This window comes from Mustela lutreola, chromosome 7 (genome assembly GCF_030435805.1).
Source record: "Mustela lutreola isolate mMusLut2 chromosome 7, mMusLut2.pri, whole genome shotgun sequence".
NCBI lineage: Eukaryota > Metazoa > Chordata > Mammalia > Carnivora > Mustelidae > Mustela > Mustela lutreola.
Window position 1 is genome coordinate 138,450,955 of NC_081296.1, and position 25,321 is coordinate 138,476,275.

Genomic DNA, 25,321 nt, shown 5'->3' on the forward strand with positions numbered 1-25,321 from the left:
AGACCGGGAGGGTAGGAGAAGAGCTTCAGGTGACAGCTGACCGGGGCGTGAAGAGTGACTCGAGGTGACCAGCTGAAGGAGATTCAGGCATTCCCCCGGCTGAGGGAGGAGCACACGCAAAGGAAGGGTTGGGCGAGCGGGAGGACGGCCTGTGTGGCCACAGGAGACAACACAGGCATCCCAGGGCCTCATCAGAGCCGCCTGCGCCCCCACAGGCTCTGCGGAAATGGGGGGAAGGGCACTGGATACCGCGCGAGGGCTTAGGAGCCCCTCCAGGAGGCAAGTCAGATTTAGAGCCAGTGCTCTGGCCACAGTCCGGAGGCAAATGGGCCTGTTCCCCTGCCCAGAGCTCGGTGGCATTTCCCCAGGCACCTCCCTCCCAACAGGGTGTCCTGCCAGAGAACAGTTGGGCCATCTTCTAGCCCCTTCATTCCGTGCTCAGGGCCACTTTCCCTGAAGCCTATGGGTGAGCGGGTGACTCTGGTGACGGGGTCGCAGTGTCTAGTGTCCTGGCCCTGGAGGTGGGGGGCTCCTCCCAAATCCCAAATCTTCCCCCCTCACCATCATCCGCAAAGGCACCATCACCAAGACTTTCAGGAGCTTAGAATGTGAGGGTTGAGATTTCCCCTTGGCAGGAAGAAGGAAATACTTTTGAGATCACAAAGGATGCCAATGTCACTCCCTTGTTTGAAGAACAGCACAAGCATCCATTGGTCTCGGAGGCTGTGTGTGGCCTGCCCAAGGCTTCTCGGCCTCCTGGAAACATGCCCTCCAGACCCTCTGGCCCTCCGCGCTTGCCTCCACCCTCCTGCCTCCCGTCCTTGCCGGGCTCCCTCAAGCCCACTGCTCACAGTGGACATGGTCCCGAGATCTGGGGTCCAGGGGAGAGGCTGCAGAGGCCCTCCAGGAAGTCTGAGGAGGAAGGACGGAGCACATGGTTCTCCCCACTCCAACCCAAAGTGTCTCCTTATCTGCTCCCCCCGTTTGCACCCCCGCACGCCCCTCACTAGCTGAGCGACTTTGGGCAAGTTACTCCTGGACCCTGTTTCCTCATCTATAAAATGAAGCCACGGGGACCTGCTTGATAAAGTTGTCGGTAAGAACCCAACGAGGTACCACGTGCCCGGCATGTGGTATGGTGCCTGGCCGGTGATAGGCACTCAAGAAACAGTAGCTCTTGACATTACCATCATTATTACCAGTGAGCGGAATTAAGTGATTTGCAATTATCGTCTTGTCTTCTTCTCCTAACAAGACCATCTGGTAGTTACAAATAAAAAGTCCCCATTTTATGAATGAGGAAACTGAGGCACGGAGAGTGGGACCACACTTAATAGATGGCAGCTCTCTTATTGTTGTCCCTTTGGGAAGTTCTATACCTTGGGCCCTCCCCTCCCCAAGGCCTGGGTGGGGGGAGCAGGCTCTCCCTCACCTCCTCCAACCCCGCAGATATCAACGAGTGCCTGAGCCTGGGTGTGTGCAAGGACTCGGAGTGCGTGAACACCAGAGGCAGCTACCTGTGCACCTGCGGGCCTGGCCTCATGCTGGACCCATCCAGGAGCCGCTGTGTGTGTAAGTGTTGGCGGGGACCGGAGGTGGGGGACACTGGGAGGCGAGATGGGATCCTCAGGGTCCGCCGGCCAGGCCCAGAGCAGTCATTTCCCCCAGGCCTCATCCCCAGACCAGGGTCTGTGTCTCAACCCAGTACAAAGTGTAGAGTGTACAGTGTACCCAGTGTATAAAAACCAAACCCCCCTGTTGGAGAGGAGACAGCTAGCACTTCGGTTTGGGGTTTTGGCCTGTCTTTGGGGGCTTTGCAGTTTGGGATTTTCTACTTCTGTTTTTTCCCTAATCCGTTCTGTTCCCTCTGCGGCCTCATTACCTTGGGGAGATTGTTGTACTTGCTGCAATGTCAGGCCAAGCCGTGGCTGCCTCTTCCGGGCCTGAGTCTGGCAGCCTGATCACGGAACTGCGGACAGGCCTTCCTGAAAGGGCCTGTCTGTGGCACATCCGACGCTGCCCCCTGGCCCCCAGGCCTTTCCACAAACCCGGGGTCCCTCGTAGCTCTGAATGTGTCCGCATCCATGAATACACACGTGTCTCTGGTCATATCAGCACCGTGTCTGTGTGTGTGTGCACACACACTGTGTGCCTGTGTGTGTGTATGTGTGTACCCCCAGGAAGCTGTTTCCAGCAGCCTCTGTGGTTTCCCGCTGGAAGAGGCCCCGGCTGGGAGCGCCCCCAGAGAGCGGAGCTGACGCCACAGCCCAGACGGCTCTCCTTGGGCAAGGAGGCCTGACCAGAACTGAATAAAACCAGTCCTGACTGGCATCTGTGACGGGGCAGCCCAGGTCAGGTTGCTCCCCAGCTCTGCAGAGCTCCCCGAGGCTAGCCAGGCCCTCAGTCCACAAACCACCAGGTAACTAGGTCTGGGGAGGCCACAGGACGAGCAAGACTCCAGCGCCACCCAGAAGGAGCATCCCTTGTGACAGGAAGGATGAGACAGGACCCAGTCCATGTGTCCAGGGAGAGGAGACAGTAAGAGGCCAGAGTGGGGAGAGTGCATCCGAGGGCTCTCGGGGAGACTTCATGGAGACAGGGACATGTGACCGATGCCTTCGGGGACGTACAGCCCTCCCTCTCCTCATCCCACTCCCACTTTATTTTTTTTATTTTTTTTAAAAGATTTTATTTATTTATTTGACAGAGAGAGATCACAAGTAGGCACAGAGGCAGGCAGAGAGAGAGAGAGAGAGAGAGAGAGGGAGAAGCAGGCTTCCTGCTGAGCAGAGAGCCCGATGCGGGGCTCGATCCCAGGACCCTGAGATCATGACCTGAGCCGAAGGCAGCGGCTTAACCCACTGAGCCACCCAGGCGCCCCCATCCCCACTTTAGATTGCTTTCTCGGACAGACAATTTTAACTCCTGAAGTGACTTTTACTTATTAGCGCCAGAAAGAGATGCTAACTTAATACAGGAGGCAGAAGCGGCCCTCGGGTGTTCTTTATTTTGTCTCCCTCCTTGCTGTTCCCCACTGCGCTTCCTTTCTGAGCTCTGCCCTCTTCCCTACCAGCTGACCAGAGCTGGTCTGCAAGGGCCACCCCCCTCTGGGCTGGGGCAGCCTCCTGATACTCTCAGCCAGGTCACCTCCACCCTAGGGCTCAAGGGGACCAAGCCATTTCCTACAGTGTCCCAAGGGAAGTGGCTGCTGAGAGCAGAGATTATATCTGGAGACCTAGGCTCATGGACTGACCAATAACTGATCACGATCTTTGACAAGGCACTTTTACCTCCATCATCGTGAAGAAAGTATATTAGTCAGGGGGGACCTGGCCGGCTCCGTTGGTGGAGCGTATAACTCTTGATCTCAGGGTCATGAGTTTGAGCCCCACTTTGGGTGTAGAGATTACTTAAACAAACAAACAAATAAACTTTTTTTTTTTTTTAAGTATATTAGTCAGGAGCCTTTGGGCTACAGATGACAGAACCCCAACTCAAACCACTGTAAGCAAAAATAATTCCTTGGTCCACACAACTAGGAAGTCGAGGGGTGGGTATGCCTCAGGCTTGGTTGGATCCAGGCACACACAGTGTCTTTGGGATGCCCCTTGCTCTGCTTCCTTTGTATTGATCTCATAATTCCGTCAAAGGTGGTCACCAGACAGTAGGCCTACATCTCCCAGTCCTGCAAACTCCAATTTAAAAATAGAGAAATAAAAAGTATCTTTTTTGTAATAATCCAGGGAAAGTCCCAAAGCTGATTATTAGCATTGGGTCCACTTGGTCAAGTGCCCATCCCTGACCCACTCGCTATGACTAGGGCTATAGACTCTTTCAGCTAGGAAATAGGGTCAGCCTCCACTCCACATGGACAGAATGGTAGACAGGGTAGATCCCATAGGAAAACCAGGGTGCTTTCACCAGAACACAGGGGTGTGGATGCCATGCAGAAAGAAACACGTGTCTCCTCCCCATGGCATTATCATCATTCTTATTTGATGCATGAAGACGGTAAATCCCAGGGAGGTCATGTGGCTGATCTTGGAGCAGGGATTTGAACTTGGCCTGCTGAGTCCTGGGTCCTGACCTGAACTTCCCCAGGGTCATCGACTGCTTAGCTTTGAGTGTTGTCCTCTCCACACATCCCTCAGCCCCTCGTCTGGCCCAACAAGGAATCTGGTCTGTTTCCATGTGGCGTGAGCTCTTCACCCTCCACTGAGATAATATACAAGAGGACAGTCTTCACTACTCACTTTCAAAGGACAAGAAGGGGGACAATGTTGGTAGTATGTTACCATCTAAACCCAGCATAGCTCTCACTCTCAGTGGCCCACAGCATTTTGATTCATGCACGTGGGTCCAGCAAGCATTACTGAGCGTCCCAAGCCCCAGACACTGCCCAGGTTGCTGCGCTACAGAGATGGCCAAAATATGGCCAAAATAAGGTCCCTGTCCTCAAAGCTTCCCATCAGGCCTTCAGCTCTCACCTTGTCTCATCTTCCCAGGGAGACTGTGGCCCTAGAGCACACAGCACAGCTGCCAGGCCAGTGGCAGGCTTTTGTAAATGCTTATAAACCCAGCACCTGGAGACAAGCCGGCATGTTCCCATTTCCTGCCCTTGGGCTTTCCACGGGAGGTGTAGAGCCAAGGGGCCCATCCAGTAGGTTAGCACAAGGAGATCCCGAAGCCTTCTACCTGTGGCCACTCCTCCCCACATTCTTTTGAGCATTTCCACGGCCCAGAGCTGCAGACTGAGACTCGGGCCAGGCCAGCCGGGTGTGCACTGCCAGCAGCCGCTCCCACCCACTGCCCCTCTCCTCCCTGCCCTTCCCGGAGGCCGGCCCCCTGCCCACCCCCCTGCCGTGTCTGTTGCAGCCGACAAGGCCATCTCCATGCAGCAGGGACTGTGCTACCGGTCGGTGGGGCCTGGCACCTGCGCCCTGCCTTTGGCCCAGAGCATCACCAAGCAGATCTGCTGCTGCAGCCGGGTGGGCAAAGCTTGGGGCAGCCAGTGTGAGAGATGCCCCCTGCCCGGCACAGGTAAGCCTCCGTCCCAGCACAGCTCTGGCCCCCAAGGGCTTCCTCCAAGCCAGACCCTTAGTCTTCCCTCCCTCTTGCTCAACTCCTCACCCCAACCTGGGTCCCTCCTCCCTCACTGCAACAATTGTTTGTCCCCCTGAACGGAGGAAAGGGAGGGCCCTGAGTTCCCTCGGGAACTGTGCCCCTCAGCTTGTCCTTTGACCCTTGACCTTGCAGAGGCCTTCGGGGAGATCTGCCCTGCTGGCCAGGGCTACACCTACTCGAGCTCACATGTCCGCCTGGCCATGAGGAAGGCGGAGGAGGAGGAGCTGGCCAGGCCCTCCAGGGAGCACCCGCTGAAGAGCTTCGGGACCGCGCCTGGGTCCGAGGGGAGGCAGCAGCTTCGGGCCGTCACTGACACCTGGCTGGAGGCCAAGACTGTCCCTGACAAGGGTATCTGGGCTGCGGGAGGGGCCTGAGGTGTTCCCCTGCTCCCCCCCCTCCCAACCCCCCAAGAGCTTCTGGGTATTTATCCTGGTGGGCACCCGGCTTCCCAGCTCTGGAGCATTCAGAGAGGGAGTTTAGAGCAGTAGCTCCCGGTCCCAGGAACCTCCTCGCCTGGCGTGCTGGGAAGGCCTCCCCTGCATCCCCTGATGTGTGGGATCAAAGAGGCCCACACCCCAGGCGTTGCCAATGGAAGTGGGAGATGTCAGCGGCAGCCCCAGCTCCAGCTGATCAGGCCTTTCCGTCCCCAGCCCTGCTGCTTCTGGGCTAGCGCTGGCTGCAAGGCCTGAGAGCTGGTGGGGAGATCCTGGGGAGTCCAAGGCTGTAGATCCCCTCCCTGGCCTTAGAGTCGGGGCACCAACTCCAGCTCAATGACCAGGGGCCCAGGAGGCTTGGGCCAGAAAGACAAGGCCAAGGTGCCCCTGGCGGGGCCCCCCAAAAAACCATACTGAAATCACACCCAGGTTCCGGTAGCCCACAGTGCAGGAGGCCAAGGATATACTAAGACCAGGAGAGCTATGTGATGGCCAAAATTGCCCTGCGAATCTGGAACAAACAGACAGGGAAGTCAGGACAGAGCCCCAGTGGTCATGGGAACTGGAGCCCCGCCAGACCAGGAGCAGCTCCTCTCTTTCTAGAATGGTTCCCTGGGGCTATAGCCCAGGGCAAGGGGCGGAGGCTTTACTGGGAGGCTTGAGAGGGAGGAGGTGGCAGAGCAAAGAGGAGGGTTACAGCTAGGACTGATGGGCGGACTGGCCCTGGAAGGGGCGGGACTTCTCCCTGAGGCCCTAGAGAAAGGCTGGAGATTTCCTCTCACCGGTGAAGGCACCTTGTAGGCCCTCCAGACCTGGCATTTGGGGATCTTTGGTGGCCAGTCCCGGCAGGGCGGGAGGGGCAGAAGCAGGTTAAAAGATTCTGTACTCTCTCCACTGCTGACCTCTGGGGACAGAGTTCAGGACATCAGAGACTGAACAAACCCTGGCCATGGGTGGAGGGGAGAAGGCAGCCAGGCTCCTCCCTGAGCTCATGCTCTCACCTTTCCTTCCCAGGAGACTCTCGGGCTGGCCAGGTGAGTGTATCCTCCCAGCAGGGGCTGGGCAAGCATGGCAGGGAGTGGGAGAGGGTCCCCACTGACACGGCAGGGCGCTGTCTCCTGAAAGAGGAAAGGGAGACAGATGGATTATGTACGGGGATGCTGGAGTGGGCGGGTCCATCCAGAGACCTGGTTTTACCCTAAGGGAAGTAAGAACAGCTCTTGTACAAGTATTCTCTCGGGGGTCCCCTTCAGAAAGGAGGTAAGAACACGTCCCGTTAGTCCCAGCTCTGCAGATAAGATCTAGATAGAACTGGTTCCAGATTAATTCTGGATTCCGTACTTCAGGAGCATGACTTGCTTACACCTCAAGATCTCCTGTGCGGGTGGCTTGCGGGGAAGTGGAAACGGCTGTGGATGGTCTCAAAGCACTCCACGCCCTTCCCTGTGCCCAGGATTCCCCTGTAAAGAACCGAATGTCCTCTTAGAAAAACATTCTGGAAGAGTGAACCTGCTTCTTCCCTCACCCGTCTGCCAATCCCTACCCTGTCCCCTGCCGCTCCTACCTGCAGACCTGACTGTCCCCAAACATGGTTTCTCCAGGGAGCTGCTTCTCTCCCTGGGGAATCATGTGTTGTCCTCCCAAACCAGATCCTCTGTCCATGTCCTCACCGCCCCCAGCGTGACCCTGACCCTCTGTCATCCTCTGCCCCTTCTCTCCTCTTGGTCACCACCATTGGCTGCGGGCTGTGGTGAGGGACACGAGGTATGGCCTAGGGTCTCAGCCTCACCACCCTTGTCCTGTGACCCTGGGGAAGCTAGTGAACCTCAAGTTTCTGTTGCTTTATCTGGGCTTATGGCATTGGGACGATCGTCAAGCATTGCTGATGTGACACTGCGCAGACATCGGCTCCCTTAATCGTTACAACCTACTGTCCTAGGCTAGTTGAGCAGATTAGTTAAGACCAGGGACATAAAGTGCTGGCAACGTGCCCAGCACAGAGGAAGAACTCATTGAGAGCTAGAAGGAACGAGAAAGTGAGCAAGCAGGGGTGAGTGTGGTGGGAGAAAGCATGTCACGGTGGGGGCACCAAGGAACCAACAGTGACCTTCTCTGTCTGCACAGGTCACAACCAGCACTACTACCCAAGTACCTGCCTGGGTCCCAGGTGAGTCCCTGCCCCTAGTGGCTCCCCGAAAACAGAAGGGAGGGAAAGACACACCACAGAGTTTGTGTCGTGGGCTGATACACGGGGCTCAGATCTGATGAGGTTGTGGATGGGTGACATGTGAGTGCTTTTTTGGGGGGGCACTCTATCCACCCAAGGGGCAGCAAGGTCCGTGAAAGACAATGAGCTGTTTTGCAAATATTTCCCCAGCCACAGCACCCTTTCTGCATTTCATGGTGCCACTTGTATAAAGGAGACCAAAGCAGAATTGCAGGCTAAAGAGGGGCCCAGCAGGTCCCCAGAGCCCTTCCCCCATGTCCCGACATCCTCTGGGAAATGGCTCGAGCTCTGCAGACCCCAGCTTGCTGAGGGTCACTGGAGTTGGGGACAGGGCACTGCCCAGGGGCTCTGTGTCCACCGAGCTGTTTGGCTCTGAATCACTGGCCATTTCTGTCACAAACCTGTCTCGTGGCCCGCAAAACGGAAGCTGAGACTAGATGTGCTCGGGGTCCCATTAGAGCTCTCCGATTCTCTGACTGCATCTGGAACCGGGCTAAGTTTCAGCAGCCCAGGAGGCCGCAGGGCTGAGCTGCCCTAGACTCCACGCCTGGTTCTGCCGTCGGAAGGCCAGGAGGAGGGAAGGGACCCTGCCAGTGTCTCTGGAGGGAACGCTGTCGGGGGATGGGAAGGCAGGTGGGGCCGTGGCCCAGCTGCTCTCCCCTCCCCACCCCCTCCCCCTGCAGGAGATGCTGTAGAAAGACCAACGCCACCCCTTCCTGGCCAGGGGGTTCCAGACCACCAGGAAGAAGAGCACGTGACCACCACCGCCGAGGGGCTGGCGGCCCTGGGCCCCTCAGGTACCTGCAGTTGCCTGGTGGGGGGCGGCCGGGCAGAGCCAGCTCCAGGGCCTCGCCCACAGAGACACGGCCTCTGGTGAACTCCCGCTCAGGCTCAATGGCCCTGGCTTCATCTCACGGGGTGCCCTCGGGAACCCAGGAGTCCTGTCAGGAGCACCAGTCAAGCAGGGGAGGAGAAAGAGAAGGGAGGGCTTGGGGGCACCTCTTCCTCCTGGGCTTTCTAGGAGCTTCTGCCCCCCCCCCGCCCAGGAGGAAGGGCAGTGCAAGGAGCCTCCGGGAGCCTGGCTCCCCTGGGGCATTGACCTTGAGTCGGTGGAGAGCCCTGGCAGCGGGCAGCCTCCTGCTTTCCTCCTCGGTTTTCAGGAAGGAAAGCGGTTCTGTTGTCAAGGTTGTTTAACTGTCTGGGGCCCGGGTTCCCCTCTCCGCCGGCCACGATGGTGAGGGCGTGCGGCGTGGGGGCAATGCCTGGCAAATCCACCTTGCTCTGGAATGTGCCCTCCTCAAAGGCTCATTGTTTGGGGACTTGGTTCGAGAGGAGCCAAGAGGGTGATGCCACAGCGGCTCCCTGTGCACGTGTGTGCTCACATGTGTGTGCCCTCACGTGTGCGTGCCCTCATGTGTGCCCTCGCTGGGGGCTGGCTGACTTCGCAGACTCAGCTCACCTCAGGGGAGAGGGGTAGCTCTGGATTTCTTCCGGGAAAGAGAGAGTCCCTGCAGCCCGGTGGAACAGTCTAGAGAGTGCGGGGTGGAGAAAGGGGCTGGCCCTCCCAGGGCTGAACCAGGGTGTCCTGCTGTCCTTTCCCAGGCCCCCTTTCTCTCTCTGTGCTTAGTGCACTGCTCCAGGGATGGTCCTTGTTCCCCTCTGCTGGGCAGGCAAGAGGTGCTGGGTTCAGGAGCTCCCTTGAGGATTCTCTGACAAGGAAAATGGGTCTGGAGGCAGGAACCGGGCTGAGGAGCAGGAAGAAAAGCCCACAGCAGCTCTCAGCATCATGGGGGGGACAGACCCCTCCCTCACAGTCACCATCCACAGCTTAATCCTCCTTCTCCCCTGCTTTCCCCCAATCTTACCCTTCTGGGAAGATATTTAGAACCAGGCAGGGGGTCTCCACAAGGCCCCTGCACTGATGCAAACTTGGAGCCAGGCCAGGGACAGGGTAACCTTGCAAACAGGCCCATTTAGCAAAGGCTGTGAGGCCCTGCTGTGGACCAACACAGGCCTTGTCCCCTCTCTTGGGTCTCCGGAGGTACCTCGTGCTGTGGGGCAGGGTGGGGGGCCCTGGGCGGGTGGGCTTACGTCAGAGACCTCAGGGCAGACACAAGGCTGCCAGTGCCTCTCATGCATTTGGTCACATGTCCAGTCAGCACACTCTACGCGCCAGGCACTTTTCTAGTATTGAGTCCACAGTTCAAAAAAGCTAGCCTTGGGGCGCCTGGGTGGCTCAGTGGGTTAAGCCGCTGCCTTCGGCTCAGGTCATGATCCCAGGGTCCTGGGATCGAGTCCCGCATCGGGCTCTCTGCTTAGCAGGGAGCCTGCTTCCTCCTCTCTCTCTGCCTGCCTCTCCGTCTACTTGTGATTTCTGCCTGTCAAATAAATAAATAAAATCTTTAAAAAAAAAAAAAAAAAAAAAAAAAAAAAAAAAAAAAAGCTAGCCTTTATGCTGTCTCAGTGCTGAGTCTGGGCAAGTCGACAAACTATTCCTGAACTCAGCATGTCTCCCCACTTTTTTACCCCATAACCACCACCCAGGGCAGCCCCTGTTTGAATTATTTCAGTGGGTTTCGAAGAGCCCCCTGTGCCTCCCCACCCAGTCCATCGGCCTTTTGCTGCCTTTCTGAGCATGGCAAGATGCATGGTCTTTCTGAGATAGCTCCGATCGTACCCCACCTTGCAGGACCCCCTGTCTCAACATGGCATTCAAGGCCCTGCTCAGTTGGCCCCAGCACCCCCTCTCCTTTCTCCCTCTGGCAGGTGTCCCTCAACACCCTACTTACCAGCTCTATCTGTCTGGGGGAAGGGAAGCTCTGGGGATTGTGGGCGAGAGCCATGCCCTTATTCAGGGAGAGGGCAGGCTGGGGGCCTCAGCAGGGGAGACCCTTTGCTGGGACATGGGCCAGGGGAGCCCACTGGGTCTCAGTCAAAGGGATACACTACTGTGAGATCCATCCTGGGACTCGGGGTCCTGGGAGGAGTGCTATGGGGTTTTACACAAGGCCATGCTAACAAGGATATGGGAGGGTCCAGCCAGGAATGGAGCAAGGCTTCTGGGAGTCCTCGGAGGCCCCTGTGCCCTGCCCTCACAGTCTCCCCATCCTACTCCGCAGCCTTTGTCTGTCCTCACCCCCACCATAACTCTGCTTTGCTCTGCCTCCCACAGGCATCGACAGATGTGCTGCTGGAGCCACCAACATCTGTGGGCCCGGCACCTGCGTGAACCTCCCAGATGGATACAGATGCATTTGCAGCCCCGGCTACCAGCTGCACCCCAGCCAGGCCTACTGCACGGGTATGCCCTGGGTCACCCTAGGCCCACTCAGGGGTGGGGGACAGAGTCGAGCCTCTAGCAGAAGGTCCAAGCGGTGCTGTGTGGTCAAAGAGTTGAAGAAGAGTACTAGCCCTGCAGACAAAAACTATCTTAATTGTGGGGGAACAAGTCTCTGGGAGCACTGTCTGATGAGTCTCCAGGACTCCAAGAGAGTAGGAAGCCCCCATTGACCAGGGCCTGGAGCCATCACCTCTGAGATCAGCAACCACCCCCCGCCCCCACCACAAGCCATCTTGTTGCCTACACAGCAGACCAAGGCCTACCCTAGTTGGAAATGTCTCCACCAATCCCCACCCCTCAAGAATTTGACACAAGAAAGAAACATCCACTGTGCCTTGAAGGACAGGAAGTGATCAGGGGGGTCACTGGGGGAGGGCGGCATGGGGCAGGAAGGAAGTGCTGGGCCACTGCCCCAGGCCCTTGGTGCCTGAGTGGGCCCTATGGGCAAACTTGGTGACCCCAGCCTTAGAGATTTTTCATCTCCACGGCCTCTTGTCCTCCCTCATCGCCTCCCTGACCCACAGCACCATCCCCAGTCCAGCTCCTAGCATGGGCAGGTTGATGACAGGTGCCCAAAGAAAGGTCCCCCTGACTTCCCTCCCCACCTTCCTCTGCTCAGATGACAATGAGTGTCTGAGGGACCCCTGCGCGGGAAGAGGGCGCTGCGTCAACCGAGTGGGTTCCTACTCCTGCTTCTGTTACCCTGGCTACACGCTGGCCACTTCGGGGACCACGCAGGAGTGCCAAGGTAAGCGAGCCTGCCTGCGTCCCTGGGATGGGCCCAGGACCCCATGCAGAGTGTTGAGGGGGAAGAGGGTCTGGGCATTCACAGCACCCAGCTACTGCACTGCAGTGTGTGGAGCGCAGGGGCTGTGAGAAAGGAGAGTCAGGGCTCTGACCTGGACCCGAGTGGAAGCCGACCCCTATGCTGAGACCAGACCGGAAGGAGAGGTTCAAACCTGAAAGACAGCAACACTCACCAAGGCCCCAAGGAGGTGTGGCTGGAGCTTAGAGTGTGAGAGGGTCAGGGAACATGGCTGGAGATGAAAACTAAAAGTCTAGTCCCCGAATTCTGAGTGACTAGGAGCTGCTTCCATTTTGGGTCAGGAGGGTTAAGTGTGAGGACATCAGCTGGGACTCCTGGCAGACGGGGGAGCGGGAGTGCCTTTGCAAGAGGGTTTCCCGCAGCTCAGAGAGCCTGGAAGTCATGCTTCCCTGGGGAGGCGCGGCCCCCTGCTCAGGGCCCTTGGCAAAGTGGCTTCCAGCCCAAACCCTTGAATATCCAGCACTTGTGCTGAGATACACAGCCTCCGCGTACATTTTTATGACTGAGCTCACAGAGGTATGAAGCAGCGCTTTCCAAGCAGTGCCCAGAGGTTATGCACAGAGGGAAGCCTCACCCGGAGGATGGCACTGCTGTCCTTGAGGCTCGCGCAGCTGGTTCCAACCGGGGCAGCCCAGCACTCCCTCACAGCTCCCTCCTGGAGATCTGGAAGCTGGGCGTCCTCTCATGACCATAGCCCCCAGGTCCTAATCCCCTGAAGATCTGGTCTGCAGAGACCAAGGCCGTGCAGGTGCCCTGATGGAGAAAAGGGGAATAGAGGCGAAAACCAGCTAACTTAATCAGAGTGGGAGAATTTCACATGACCTTCACTGGCACCAAGTGTTAAGCACGTGCGAGCCAGGCTCCATGTGAGCTCTGGGCTCCTGCAGTGAGTTGGGTGTGAGCGCGTGGTGCGCGGGATCCAGGTGAGGAAGCCACTGGTTCTCTGTGGAAGGTGCAGTCGGGTTCGCTGAGGGATCATTGGGGCTGGGGCGGGAGGGTCCCAGGCAGCATTTCGTGAGCGCTTCAGAATGCAGACACTGTCCTAAACCCTTCCTCCCATCAAGCTCATCAGCTCACCCCTGGGCGGTAGACAGCCTTACCCCATTTTATAGGTCAGTAAACCAAGGCTCAGAGTGCTGAAGTCCAAATCCCCGGGACCTCATAGCTAGCTGGAGCAGAGCTAGAAACAGAATCAAAGTCATTCTGGCCCCAAAGCGTGGTAGGCTTCCAACGCGCTCCCTTCCACGCGCTGGGAAGGAAAGGAGGAAGCAGAGTATCCCCGGAAAGGAAACCGTTTCACCAGAGCGCAGAGTGGGAATAATGATAAATCCAGTGTGACTAGAGCGTGGGGTCTGAGGAGGAAAGGACAGGGGCCGAGCCTCTAGGTGAAGCCAGGGGTACCTGGCTAAAGTGTTCGGACACCGTCCTGCAGGCAGTGAGCGGAAGGAGAGGTCTGTAAGCAGAGGGTGGCCAGAGCACGAGCAGGCTTTCTGGGACGTGACTCAGCAGCGCAGCTCAGAACAGCGTGGGGGTTGTGAGGGGAGAGGCTGGGGACAAGGGGGCTTCTCTGGGCTTTGTTGCATGGCAGGTGTTGGAGGCCAGAGGCCCCGCCTGGGGCACCAGGCTGGGGACAAGCAGTGGCTGCTTCAGGGAGTGGGGTCACTGGGGCAGGTTGTCTCTGCTGGCCCCAGCAGCTAGGGAGGGGAGCCCCAGGTAGCTGCTCTTGCCTCTCCCAGGGGGGCTTGGTTGCTACTTACTGGGCCCCTACTCAGGATAACACCCACTTGCTAAATTCTGCCAATCTTATAAAGCAGTAGCTCATTATTTAATTATGTGTGAATAATTTCATTAACTTATATAATTAATTAATAAAAATTATAACCATTTCTGGAATTCAAATTAATATAAGTAATGGACCAATATAAATTATTTGAACATTAGATATTTTTAAAAACATTTACTTTACCAGTAAGTGTGAGCATATCTTAATACATTAGGCATTGAGTTTGTTGATCTTCCCTATTTTTTGCTCAGTTTTTCAGCAGTTGCTGGTTTTACTTGTGACACCTTGGGAGTCCCTTACACATCACAGACACTTGCCTGGATGTAGATATTCCGAGTCTCTCATTTCGCCCCCTTCCACAACCTTACCCACAGGTCCTTTTTAAAGAGAAATCCTTAATTTTCATGTGTTGAAATTAACCTTTTTGCCTTATTTCTTATACTTTTGGGGCTTAAGTTAAGAAGTCCTTTCCAAAGTGTAAGCTACAAAGATATCCTTCTACACTTTTTTTTCTTTTACATTTTATTTATTTATTTGACAGAGGAAGATCACATGTAAGCAGAGAGGCAGGCAGAGAGAGAGAGGGAAGCAGACTCACTGCTGAGCAGAGAGCCCGATGCAGGGCTCGATCCCAGGACTCTGAGATCATGACCTGAGCTGAAGGCAGAGATTTAACCCACTGAGCCACCCAAGCGTCTTCTTTCTGCACATTCTTCCACTGAAGTTAGAGTTTCACCTTTTATAGTCTGTTTGAATCCATCTGAAGTCCATCTTCCTATGGGCCCTAAGCTCTGTTTTCTTCTGTTCCCCTGACCATATTTCTCCAGAAAGCAAGTCTGTTTTCTCAGCCTCATCCCCCGTCCAAGTTCTTCATCGAGGGCCCACATGTGGCTCTGGCTCTGAGTTCCCTTTCCTCGCCCACTGGGACCACAGCTTCTCAGAGAGAGGACTAGTTCTTTCAGAAATGCCTAGAGAGTGATTCAGATGCAGGTTCCGGTGCTGCTGGGGCAGAGTCTCCAGTCTCGGGCCTGGGGCAGGGGGGTTACACCTTCTGCCGGGGAGTCTGCTGGGCACTGCAGTGTTACAAAGTACTGCTCAGATAAAAAACACTGTCCATAACCACATGGTTAGTTTTCCATTCACGCAACAAGCACTTTGGGGGGTTCTGAACTGGAGACATTAGGATAATGAGGGACAGTCTCAGCACTTGGGGAGAAAAAATCAAGTAAATGAACAGTTACTATAATAGCTGGGTCCTAAGGGAACCCTGGGAAAAGGCATATGGGGTTGGCGGGGAGAGGTCAACCTCTCCTAAGAGAAGAGCTGGAGAGAGCCAACCCCAGGGGCAGGAAGCCACTCAGGGCAAGAGAGTATCACACGCCCAAGCTCAGAAGTGGGTCCTGTGTGGCTGAGGCTGGGACATGGGGCCAAAGTGGGTGGAGCAGACAGGGGCCAGATCATGAAAGATCTCACATGCTAGGCCTAGGAGATCAGATTTATAGGGTGGGTTTAATGCCAGAGTAGTAATAGCTAACATTTCTTCAGTGCTTACCTCGTGCCACTCAGCTAGGCCCCCCACTAGGATTATCTCATTTAATCTGCACAGGGGCCCGGAGGAGAGTTTGAACCAGTGCCTGGGGAGGTGGGAGGCTAAGGTAGATTCTCCATTGATATGATGATGTGGGGGCAAGGAATGGGGAGTGGCCAAAGCCACCTGGAGGTGATCAGTTGAACCAGTGCTTGAAATGGGAGTAGGACTGCTGACCACTGAGGCGAAGAAAAGTACCCCACATGGGGTCGTCTGTGTGAACGAGGGCTCGGTGGCCGGACTGGTGGGGATCAGCAAAGGCAGCGAACCTGGGGCCAGGTGGCAGATGCCTTGGGAGCCAGGCAGAAACAGCAGGAAACCCCGGTAGGGCATAGGCAGGGAGGTGCCATGACCCAGGTTGGGCTTTTGAGCCGCTGTGGGGCACAAGGACACTGCGGGATGATGGCGTAAACAGCTTCACAGGATCCGCAGCTGCCTGAGATGCTCCTCTCTGGCTCATAAAGCCCTAACTTCCAGAAGGCCCCTAGGAACCCCAGGAGCAGGCCTCTGGAGGATGAACGGGGGTCAGGAAGAGGATTTTATTGGCCTCAGATCATGCCATCTGACCTCAAAAGTAGCCCCTGTCTCAGGGTGAGGATACAGCTTTGAGGGTCCCCAAGGCTCCCCAAAGTAGCGTCCGCGGGGAGAAAGGCCCTCAGGGGTTTACAGAGGCCTGAGCCAGATCAGTCTCAGACTTGCCACCCACCCCCACCCCCACCCCCGTTATCCTGGGATGGGGTGCATTTCCCAGGGGCCTCAGCATGGCGTCCTTGTGTTCCCGAGCGATGCCCCAGGACTCCCTGCAGGGCTGGCCCAACTCACGACTTCCCTGTGTGTTCACAGACATAGACGAGTGTGAGCAGCCTGGGGTGTGCCACGGGGGACGGTGCACCAACACGGAGGGCTCGTACCACTGCCAGTGTGACCAGGGCTACATCATGGTCAGGAAGGGACACTGTCAAGGTAAGAAATGAGATCAGGGAGCACAGCCAGCGGCCCCACCACCTCTCGGTCCTTCCCAGGTGCTAGCTGCCCCCACCCCGCCTTCCAGCTTGTCTCTGCCTCGGACCTCGCGAGGCCTTCCATCCCCTCCGTGATGGTGTCCCATCTGCCTCCCAAAGCAGGGGAGCTCAAGCAACATTACATCCGTGAGACCCCGGGAACAGCCCTCGCCTGAGCCACACCGCTCTCCTGTATGATGGAGGAGACGCTGGTCTCTCTGGGAGGAGCTTGGGGACTTGACCAGGGCCCACTTGCTAAAGCTGGTTAGGCTGTGAGCTCCTCGGGCTTGGACCCCATCCTTAGAAGACTCACGTGCAGACACCGGAGGAATGTCCTGCATTGGATAAATGTTAGCAAATGCCAGCTGAACGAGTGAGTGAGTGAAGAATGAATGCATGAGCCCTGATCTTTGTGTTGTTTCCCGGGCCCTGCTGAAAGGCGGCCGCGACATTGCTGTGTGGGCTCCTCCCAGGCTGGCTGGAAGCTGCTACTATCCCGCCAGCTCCTGGCAGCACCGCCCCCTCCTTGCCAGGCTGGGGTGTGCGAGGCTTGCAGGAGGCCTGCGCTATATGCTAAGACTGGCTGAGACAGGAAGGAAGCGGGGTAAGGCAAGGTTCCCTCTGGAAAGAAATCCTGCCCTTGACCCAAGTTTAGGACTAGCCACCTACCAGCCTCCAGGTTTTACCTGGCCAGCACTTGGCCTGGTTTCACAGGGTCCTGGAGCTGAATACCTTGTGAAGGGAGGTGTCCCCCTTTCCAGTGACATTACCAGGAAGCCAAGTCCAGAGTCCTAGAAGGTTTTAGCAAAGGGGAGAGCCAGCTGGGAGTGGAGGACAGATGGCTCTCTTTTTGCAGCACCCCGGGGGTCACCTTCTCCTCTCAATGTCTCCCTCTTGGTGCTCTCCCGTTAACACCCTGGCCTGCCCCCAATCAAAGCCAAAATGTACTCTTTGTTCTCATGAGCATGATGGAGTCAGAAAGCCTGGCATTTTCCAGGAGAATGGAGAGTGAGGGAATTTGCTTTTTGGTGGGTGTCTTCTGTGTGCCAGGAGCTAGCTGTGTGAGGACTTACAGATTACCTATAATAGATAGATTACCTCGTTTAAGCACGACAACAGGACAAACTTGACATTAGACTTCATTTTTTTTTTTCATTTAAAAAAAAAAAAGTAAAACTAAAGGAGATGAACCAAGAAAATTCCAGGACACTAAAAAGACCAGATTTATACTAAGCAGTCCATGTTATAGGCATAGGCTCTGGTGGAGACGGGCCTGGATTGGCTCATCTTGACACCTAAAAATGCAAACCATAAACCATCTCACAGGCCCTGGTGAGGGCCAAGTAAGACAGTACGTACAAGACCTGCGGTGCCTAGGGGGTAGCATTTCTATATGAAGGCCCCATTCCTTTTCACCTCTAGACTCCCCCCATGCTCCAGTCCATGCCTCTGGTGGTCCCCTTCTCACCAGGAGGAAAAGTTCCCAGACGCACACAGCAGCTGGGAGGTCAGGATGGGTTGCCGGCCCCGGGCGACACTCAGGCTGCTCAAAGACAGCCTGATGTAGCCTGCAGACTTCTCCAGGTTTTCATCAGGAACCACAGACCCAGCCATCACCCCGGGAGCCTGGTCAATTTCCTCTCTCTCTCTTTCTTCTCTCTCCAGCTGAGAAACCACTCTGCTGTCCACTTCAACTCAGGTCTCTGGTGGAAGGCCCGGATGTTCTGGGCAGTGGCCCATCCAAAGTCTCAGTGGCATTTCTGTCGTTCCCACGAAAAGGGGTAGACCCCATGCAGACTACCAGCCCTTTCCTGCACCCCAACCGCATCCAAATTTCTCCAAGCTTCTGGCCCTGGAGCACCCTGTGCTCTCACAGGAGCAGGGACCGGCCCGCATACATTTCCCCCATGCAAAGCCTAAAGCCCTGGTTACAGAAGAGCCAGGGTCTTCCCAGGGTACGGACAAGTTGGCAAGCTGGTCCCTGGGGCACCTCTTTCCCTGGGTCTCCTGGGGTCTCTTCAGCAGCCTCATAACAAGAGGGTGTGAAACTTTAGTCATGTGGTCTCATTCTTTGGTGAGCAAACATTCCAGCTGTGCCCCAGCCATGGGCTAGTGATAAGTAAGACAGATAGCTCCTGCCCCCGATGACCAAGCCATGAGAACCTACCAATATATACAGTAATTATAGACTAAAATTCAAACCCTAGTCTAATCAGAATGATCTGGCTCCCGTCCACATACAAGCAGGACTGGTAGAACAGCCCCAGGTTATCTGGTGACATTAGAATCTGTGCCCTTAACACCGGACTGTTCAGAAGTCAGAAGAATCTGCTTCATCTGGAATCTTTATCCAGCGCCTTCCAATGGGCTCGGCAGATGGCTCTGTGACGTCCGCTCCCATTGGGGAGAGCCTTCCCTTTCCCACGCGCTCACAGACCTCTCCCATACAGTGATCACCAGTGGGGGTTCTGGTCTGAGGGAGGAGGCCAGCAGTGGGGGGCGCGGGGACAGACTAGGTTACGCTGCATTAACAACCCCAGCCTTCACGGCTTAGAACACAGCCAGGTTTATATCCGACCAACGCCGCATGTCCATCATGGGTCAGCTGGGGGTTACGCCCTACATTTCCAGACTCTAGAACTTGCCAGAAGGAAGAGCCAGTATCTTGAATGTGGCCAGTCTCCATGGGAAAAAGAAACTGCACTCTTCAGAGGGCTCACAATTATGCTTTGGTCTGTAAATGACCTACTTCTTGGCTCCTGAGTGGCACTAAGGCCCTGGTCCCACCCAACCACAAAGAGCCAGAGGGCACGAGCCCACCCTGGCCCAGCAGGGGGAGAGCTGGGATCCTGAGTGAACAGCATCAGTACCACGACTCCCCTCATGCCCAGCCTAAGAAATTGGGTGCACCACCTCCATGAATGTGCCCAGAACAGACATGAGGGCTCTTTGCTCCCGCTAAATCTAACCCCCTTCATGCACTGCCTGATGCCTGCAGGAGAGATTCAAATACCTCATTTTTCTCAGTGTGGCCTTAGAAAAGGGTCCTCACCTCTGCCTCTTTATCTCCCTAAGCAGGGATTGCTTATCATTCCCAATGGCTTTGTCCATCTTCCTCCTGTACCTCGGCCAAGGCCCTGAGGCCATGATGCTGGCTGCTGTCTCCTGGACGGCCAAAGTCAGTGGTCCTAGATCCTTTCTTCCCCCTCCTCTATCTAATTCTCTCCATCCCTGTCTTTCCAGAAACTCTTAGAATAGGTTAGTTACCCCAGGGTCACCACAGCCCAACCAAGGGCTCTTGGCTACCCTCTTTGTAGAGATGGGCCTTATCTCAGTGTCCCTGAGATTGCTTCGGGGTTCTGGCTCTCTCCTCGCAGATACCCACCTGAATAACCACCTGCCCTGTGTATCTCTTCCTCTTCTAGACCCTCAGGGTCAGATTTTGGCCTTGAGAGGGTCCCAGTTTCCTGGGACAGAGGGCTTTGGTGTGGCCTGACTTCTGCAGATCAAACAGCCTCAAGGGAGACTCATTTTCGTTCTTCACATCAGGGCCCATGTCCTGTTCGGTAACAACAGCTGCTGGCTTTCGCCCTCTGCAGAAGGCCTGTGTTCCGACCCTTGGCCCTGCATCCTGGCTTGCTTCCATGGGTGTTGAGTAGGTCTTCCTCCTGGGCAGGAGGGCTTCCGAAGCTGCCTAAACCAGAAACTTCCTCCAGGAGAAAGACAATTACCATTTAGGAAGAGTAAATCCTCTCAACTCCTCTGGAGGTCAATCATCTGTCACAGACAGGGCCTGGGAGCCTCAACACGGAGCCAGAGGCCCATCACATCCTCCCACAGTCCCAACCCCGAGTTCAAGCCCTGTGTTAGACCTCCCTAACTCAGCGCGCATCCCGTGCGCCCTGAGTGATAGACTTCTGGGTAGGCCAGGTTGCGTCAGGAAGAACGTTGCCTACAGTCTCCGTCTTTCTCTCTCTGTCCTCTGTCCTATTCCTTGCTGTCATTCTCCCCAGACTGGCTGCTCCTCTCCCTCCTCGAGTCCCCTCTTCCCCTGCTTGTCTGATGGGTGCCCAGGCTCGCCCTTTCTGACTCTCTCCTGGACCTCACCAGACTGGGTGCTGGGTGGTTCTGAGCAGGAACAAAAGTCTCCAGCCAAGAAGCCTTGCCAGCCTCCACCCGGGACTCCGCATCAGCCGCGGAATCTGGGGTTCCTCTGAGACTGGGGGTTATCCTCGGTCCTCTCCTGGTGCAGGAAAGTCCATTCTGCCTCTGTGGCCCAGCCGGCTCTCTGTCCTGGGGCCTGTGGGACCTGCAGCATAATGCATACACAATCTCAGCTCTGCAGAGGGTAGGAGGCACCCAGGCAGACACGAAGGCTCTTCCCAGGAGCCCAGCTCACAAAGCAGAGCTCTCCCCCCCGTCCCAGAGCTAGTGGTGACCCCGGCCTCTTGCCCCACCCAGGGAGTCTCCTTTCTAAAGTTCTTCTCTCTCTCTCTTCCCTGCAGGACAGTGGGTGGGAGGTGGAGCTGGGAACACTGGACGGCCCTCACTTTCTCCTAGTTTCCATCTGTCGGAGCCCGGCAACCCTCTCCCCACCTCACAGAGCCACCCACGTGCTGTGGCTCCCAGGGATGACCGAGGGAGGGGATGTTATTTTGCAGATATCGACGAATGCCGTCACCCTGGCACCTGCCCTGAAGGGAGATGCGTCAACTCCCCCGGCTCCTACACGTGCCTCGCCTGTGAGGAGGGCTACCGGGGCCAGAGCGGGAGCTGTGTAGGTGAGGGCTGCTCGCCGAGGCAGTGAGAGGGCTGTCTGGCCTTGGGACCCCTGGTGGAGCCCACACACGGGGAGGGAAAGAGACGGGCCGGGGGAAGTGGCTTGGAGGCTGTTGTCCTCCCTGACTTGGCTGGGCTCCCGGGTGACGCTGGCCGTGACATGGGTGTGCTTCAGTGACTGCTGCTCTGCCCTCTGAATCAGCTCGGGTGGGGGCCCCTTTGGCTCCTTGGCATGTCCATCCGGGAGCTATGGCCCAAGGTCCCAGGAGCTTCTGTGGCCGGATCCTGCCGGGAAGAATGAGTTGCCCAGAGTCTCAGGAAGAGGCTGAGATGATGGTGTGAGCTGGCAGCTAAGCCCTGCCGTGGCTTATGGGCAGGAGGGGCGTTCCGCTCTTCGGCAGCCCCACAGCAATGTCTGAACAGCAACACCTACCTGAACGGGGCCGGGGGGGGGGGTGTCTTCTCCCCCCAGGGGGCTGCTTGTCAGCTGTAGAAGGAATGTTCTTTCCCATCAGTCCCTGCTGGAAGAAGGGCCCAGGGTTCAGAATGCCAGGAGGGACTGAATTGTGAATAGATGCTTTGAGGCTCTGGGGAGGGCAGACAGTTCCCAGGCCCTTGAGCCTGCCGCTCAGCCACCCGGGCGCTGGTCAGCCTCTCTGCATTGCCATTGCCCGCTCGCCTACTGAAGCTGCTTGTTGGGCTGGGAACATGGAATCATACCTGTTTGGTTGGCAAGCAGGAGGCCAGAAAGGTTTAGATCCACTGTAAGGTGAGTCAGGGGTCTTGGACACGTCATCCTGGGTGTCCTCAGATGGGCCAAACCAGCCTCAGGGCTGGAGGCCTGGCTCCCTTTTCTAGGACATACGCAGAGTGCTCTGTGTGTTTTGTTTTTGTTTTAAGATTTTATTTATTTATTTGTCAGAGAGAGAGAGAGAGAGCGAGCTCAGGCAGAGAGGCAGGCAGAGGCAGAGGGAGAAGCAGGCTCCCCGCTGAGCAAGGAGCCCGATGCGGGACTCCATCCCAGGACTCTGGGATTATGACCTGAGCCAAAGGCAGCCGCTTAACCAACTGAGCCACCCAGACTTCCCACAGAGTGCTCTGTGTGACCAGACAGAGCCACAGTGGGCTCAGGCGGGAAGGGCATGCTGGCCTGCCTAGGTGGGTGGGGCCGGGAGCAGGACCCACCTCACTGCCTTCCCAGGGTGGCCTGTGCCCCCTCTGAATGCTGATTCCCTGGCCTCATCTTTAAGATGCCCTAAGCATGACCATGGGGACTGCATGAAGGGCAGGAGGCCGGCCCGCCATCTTGGACTTCTCTTCCACAGACGTAAATGAGTGTCTGACCCCCGGCCTCTGTGCCCATGGAAAGTGCATCAACCTGGAGGGCTCCTTTAGATGCTCTTGTGAGCAGGGCTACGAGGTCACCTCAGATGAGAAGGGCTGCCAAGGTACAGAGATGCTAAAGCACCTTCCTCTACAGGCAAACCGGCCGGCAGCTCCTTCCCTCTGCACACTCCCTCCTAACCCAGCCCTGCGCCCACATCCCTAGCCTTGCCGACGCAGCCACCCATCCTGCCAAGACCCGTCCTCTGCCCTACCCCTGCCCGCCTGTCAGTCTCCGGCTGTCCCGCCACGTCTATCCTGCACAGCCCCACACAGAACTCGCTGGCCTGTTTCAGATGTCAATGAGTGTGCCAGCCGGGCCTCGTGCCCCACAGGCCTCTGCCTCAACACTGAGGGCTCCTTCACCTGCTCGGCCTGTGAGAGTGGCTACTGGGTGAACGAGGACGGCACAGCCTGTGAAGGTAACCCTGGGGAGGGGCAGGCAGAGGGGAACGAAGAACATAGCCTTCTTACCTCCCAAAGAACATTCTGTTCGTCGCCCAGCTTTGGGCTGATGCTGAGGGTCTCCAGGCTAGACCGGAGGACCTTAGAGATGGACTTGGCCCCAAGGAGAGCATCTATTGTTATCATCCCCAAGTTTGGAGGTGATGACTGGAGAAAAAAAAAAGGGAGTCACAGAGACAAGAGGGAAGCTGATGGGAGAGCCGCCCCCAGAGCATTCTGGGGAGAGCAGGTCGAGGGTTGCCCCACAGAAGGCCCACAGCCAGGGCCTGCCCCTCCCCAGGGGCCCGGAGAGAGGCCCACAAGCTCACAGAGGGAGGCCAGAGGTGGGGGGAATCTCCCTGTCAGGTGAGGGGAGCCCTCCCAGGCCCCCAGGGTGACTGGCTTGGCCATCTGCCGCAGACCTGGATGAGTGTGCCTTCCCGGGAGTGTGCCCCTCAGGCGTCTGCACCAACACGGCTGGCTCCTTCTCCTGCAGGGACTGTGAGGCGGGCTACCAGCCCAGCGCCCTGGGCCACACCTGTGAAGGTGAGAGCTCCCTTCACCCATCACCATGAGGGAGGGGAGCACAGGGCGGGGTGGGGGGGTGCATGTTCTAGAGACTAACCCACCACTCTTAAAGAAGGGAGTGACCAGACACAGCAGGGGCTGCTTCCGGGCCAGGGGCCCCTCTGTCCACCTCGGTCGGGTGAGCTGGGGACAGCCATCCTCGCCCCTCCCTCAGCAGTAACTGGAAAGACAACTGCCAGTCGGGGTCTGGGGGCTGATGAGCCACTAAATTTGTTCCATGTCCGGCCTTCGTGGGTTCTCTGTAAGGGTGGGAGCTGGGGGTGGATTTTGGAAAACATCCGCCTGGACCAGGCAATCTGTAGGCCACCTTCAAGCGCCTAGTTTCTGTGACCTCAGGTTCTCGGCATCGGTTTCCTTCACTGAGTTCTCATTAGTCTTCCCGTTGCTTCTCAGTAAAATCTGAGCTCTCAGCCATGACGAGGGCAGCGGGTTTGGCTGCCCTAGGCTGGGGTTGTGGGCAGAGGCTGAGCGTCCCCGGGGACACTGTGTGGTTAGCCGGAGAAGCCCAGCAGAAGGCACTGCAGTCATGCTGCTCCCCAGAGGCTGTGCTGCTGCACAAGGGGCCAATGCCTGTCTGGGTCCAGACTCCCCCAGCAGGGGACAGGCCCTCTGGAGAGCTCCCCATCGGTTCCTGTCCTTGGGAGGTGCTGCCATAGGCCGCCTTGCTCCCTTGTGACCCTGCAGATGTGGATGAGTGTAAAGACTCCCAGGGCAGCTGCCAGGGAGGTGAGTGCAAGAACACGGCTGGCTCCTACCAGTGCCTCTGCCCCCCGGGCTTTCAGCTGGCCAACGGCACCACGTGTGAGGGTGAGCGGCTGTGTGTGCCCGTCGGACCCTGTGAGCGGTGGGTGTGGGAGGGGAGGTGGCAGCACGCCTGGGAGACGCCACTGCCTGCCTTCTCCTTGCAGATGTGGACGAGTGTGTGGGAGAGGAGTACTGTGCACCCCGTGGCGAGTGCCTCAACAGCCACGGGTCCTTCTTCTGTCTCTGCGCACCAGGCTTCGCCAGCACAGAGGGGGGCACCAGCTGCCAGGGTGAGAAGCCAGCTTGGCCATGTCCACTCGCCAGCAGCAGGGACATACAGCGCTCCCGGGGGTGGGAGGCTGAGCGATGACAGGGAGCCAGGCGTCAGGAAGGCGCTCAGAGTCTTCCAGCAGGGCCTCTCCGCAATGTCTACGACAGACAGGTGCCCTCTGAACCCTTTGAGTGGCACCCATCTGCCCTTCATAGGGCCCCCATTCCAGGGCTCCTGCCTGCAATCTGGCCTCTGGTTTCCAGCTCAGAACTCTTCCTCAGATCTCTGAGCCCCGAGCTGCCCTCTGGCTCTCCTCCAGGCTGCTTTGGGCCGCTGGGCCATGTGGCTGGGTCTGCTGACGGAGGTCTCTGTTCTAGATGTGGACGAATGTGCAGTCACAGACCGGTGTCTAGGAGGACACTGTGTCAACACCGACGGCTCCTTCAGCTGTCTGTGTGAGGCCGGCTTCCAGCCCTCCCCAGAGAGTGGAGAGTGTGTGGGTAAGAGCTCCAGGGGGAACAGACGGGGCGCTGCCCCATGTCCGCCCACCTCCACCCCTGCCTGATCCTCAGCTTCCCGGGACCAGGAACTGCAGCTTCCAGGAAGCAGAGCACTTTCCACAGATTAATCATCTGATGGATAATGCATTTATTGAGTCTCTGCTGACTCAGGACCTATCCAAAGATGAATGAGGATAATCATAATCCTTGTGCCAGCAGAGCACACAATCTACTTTTTAAAGCCAAACTGATTCAACAGACATTTATTAAACCCCTGCTAGGTTCAATG

The 25,321-nt window shown here is 56.9% G+C and overlaps 1 protein-coding gene across 1 annotated transcript in view; it reads left to right on the forward strand.

The window, feature by feature from the left end:
- LTBP2 (latent transforming growth factor beta binding protein 2) overlaps window positions 1–25,321 on the forward strand; it is a 101,215-nt gene that overhangs the window by 66,454 nt on the left and 9,440 nt on the right. The window contains exons 10-25 of the mRNA XM_059182810.1: window positions 1,450–1,572; window positions 4,876–5,040; window positions 5,257–5,472; window positions 6,573–6,592; window positions 7,683–7,725; window positions 8,469–8,582; window positions 10,958–11,086; window positions 11,745–11,873; window positions 16,166–16,285; window positions 20,985–21,104; window positions 22,428–22,550; window positions 22,782–22,907; window positions 23,350–23,475; window positions 24,202–24,324; window positions 24,426–24,551; window positions 24,910–25,032. Coding sequence (XP_059038793.1) covers window positions 1,450–1,572; window positions 4,876–5,040; window positions 5,257–5,472; window positions 6,573–6,592; window positions 7,683–7,725; window positions 8,469–8,582; window positions 10,958–11,086; window positions 11,745–11,873; window positions 16,166–16,285; window positions 20,985–21,104; window positions 22,428–22,550; window positions 22,782–22,907; window positions 23,350–23,475; window positions 24,202–24,324; window positions 24,426–24,551; window positions 24,910–25,032 — 1,926 coding nt within the window. The remainder of the gene's footprint in view (window positions 1–1,449; window positions 1,573–4,875; window positions 5,041–5,256; window positions 5,473–6,572; window positions 6,593–7,682; window positions 7,726–8,468; window positions 8,583–10,957; window positions 11,087–11,744; window positions 11,874–16,165; window positions 16,286–20,984; window positions 21,105–22,427; window positions 22,551–22,781; window positions 22,908–23,349; window positions 23,476–24,201; window positions 24,325–24,425; window positions 24,552–24,909; window positions 25,033–25,321) is intronic.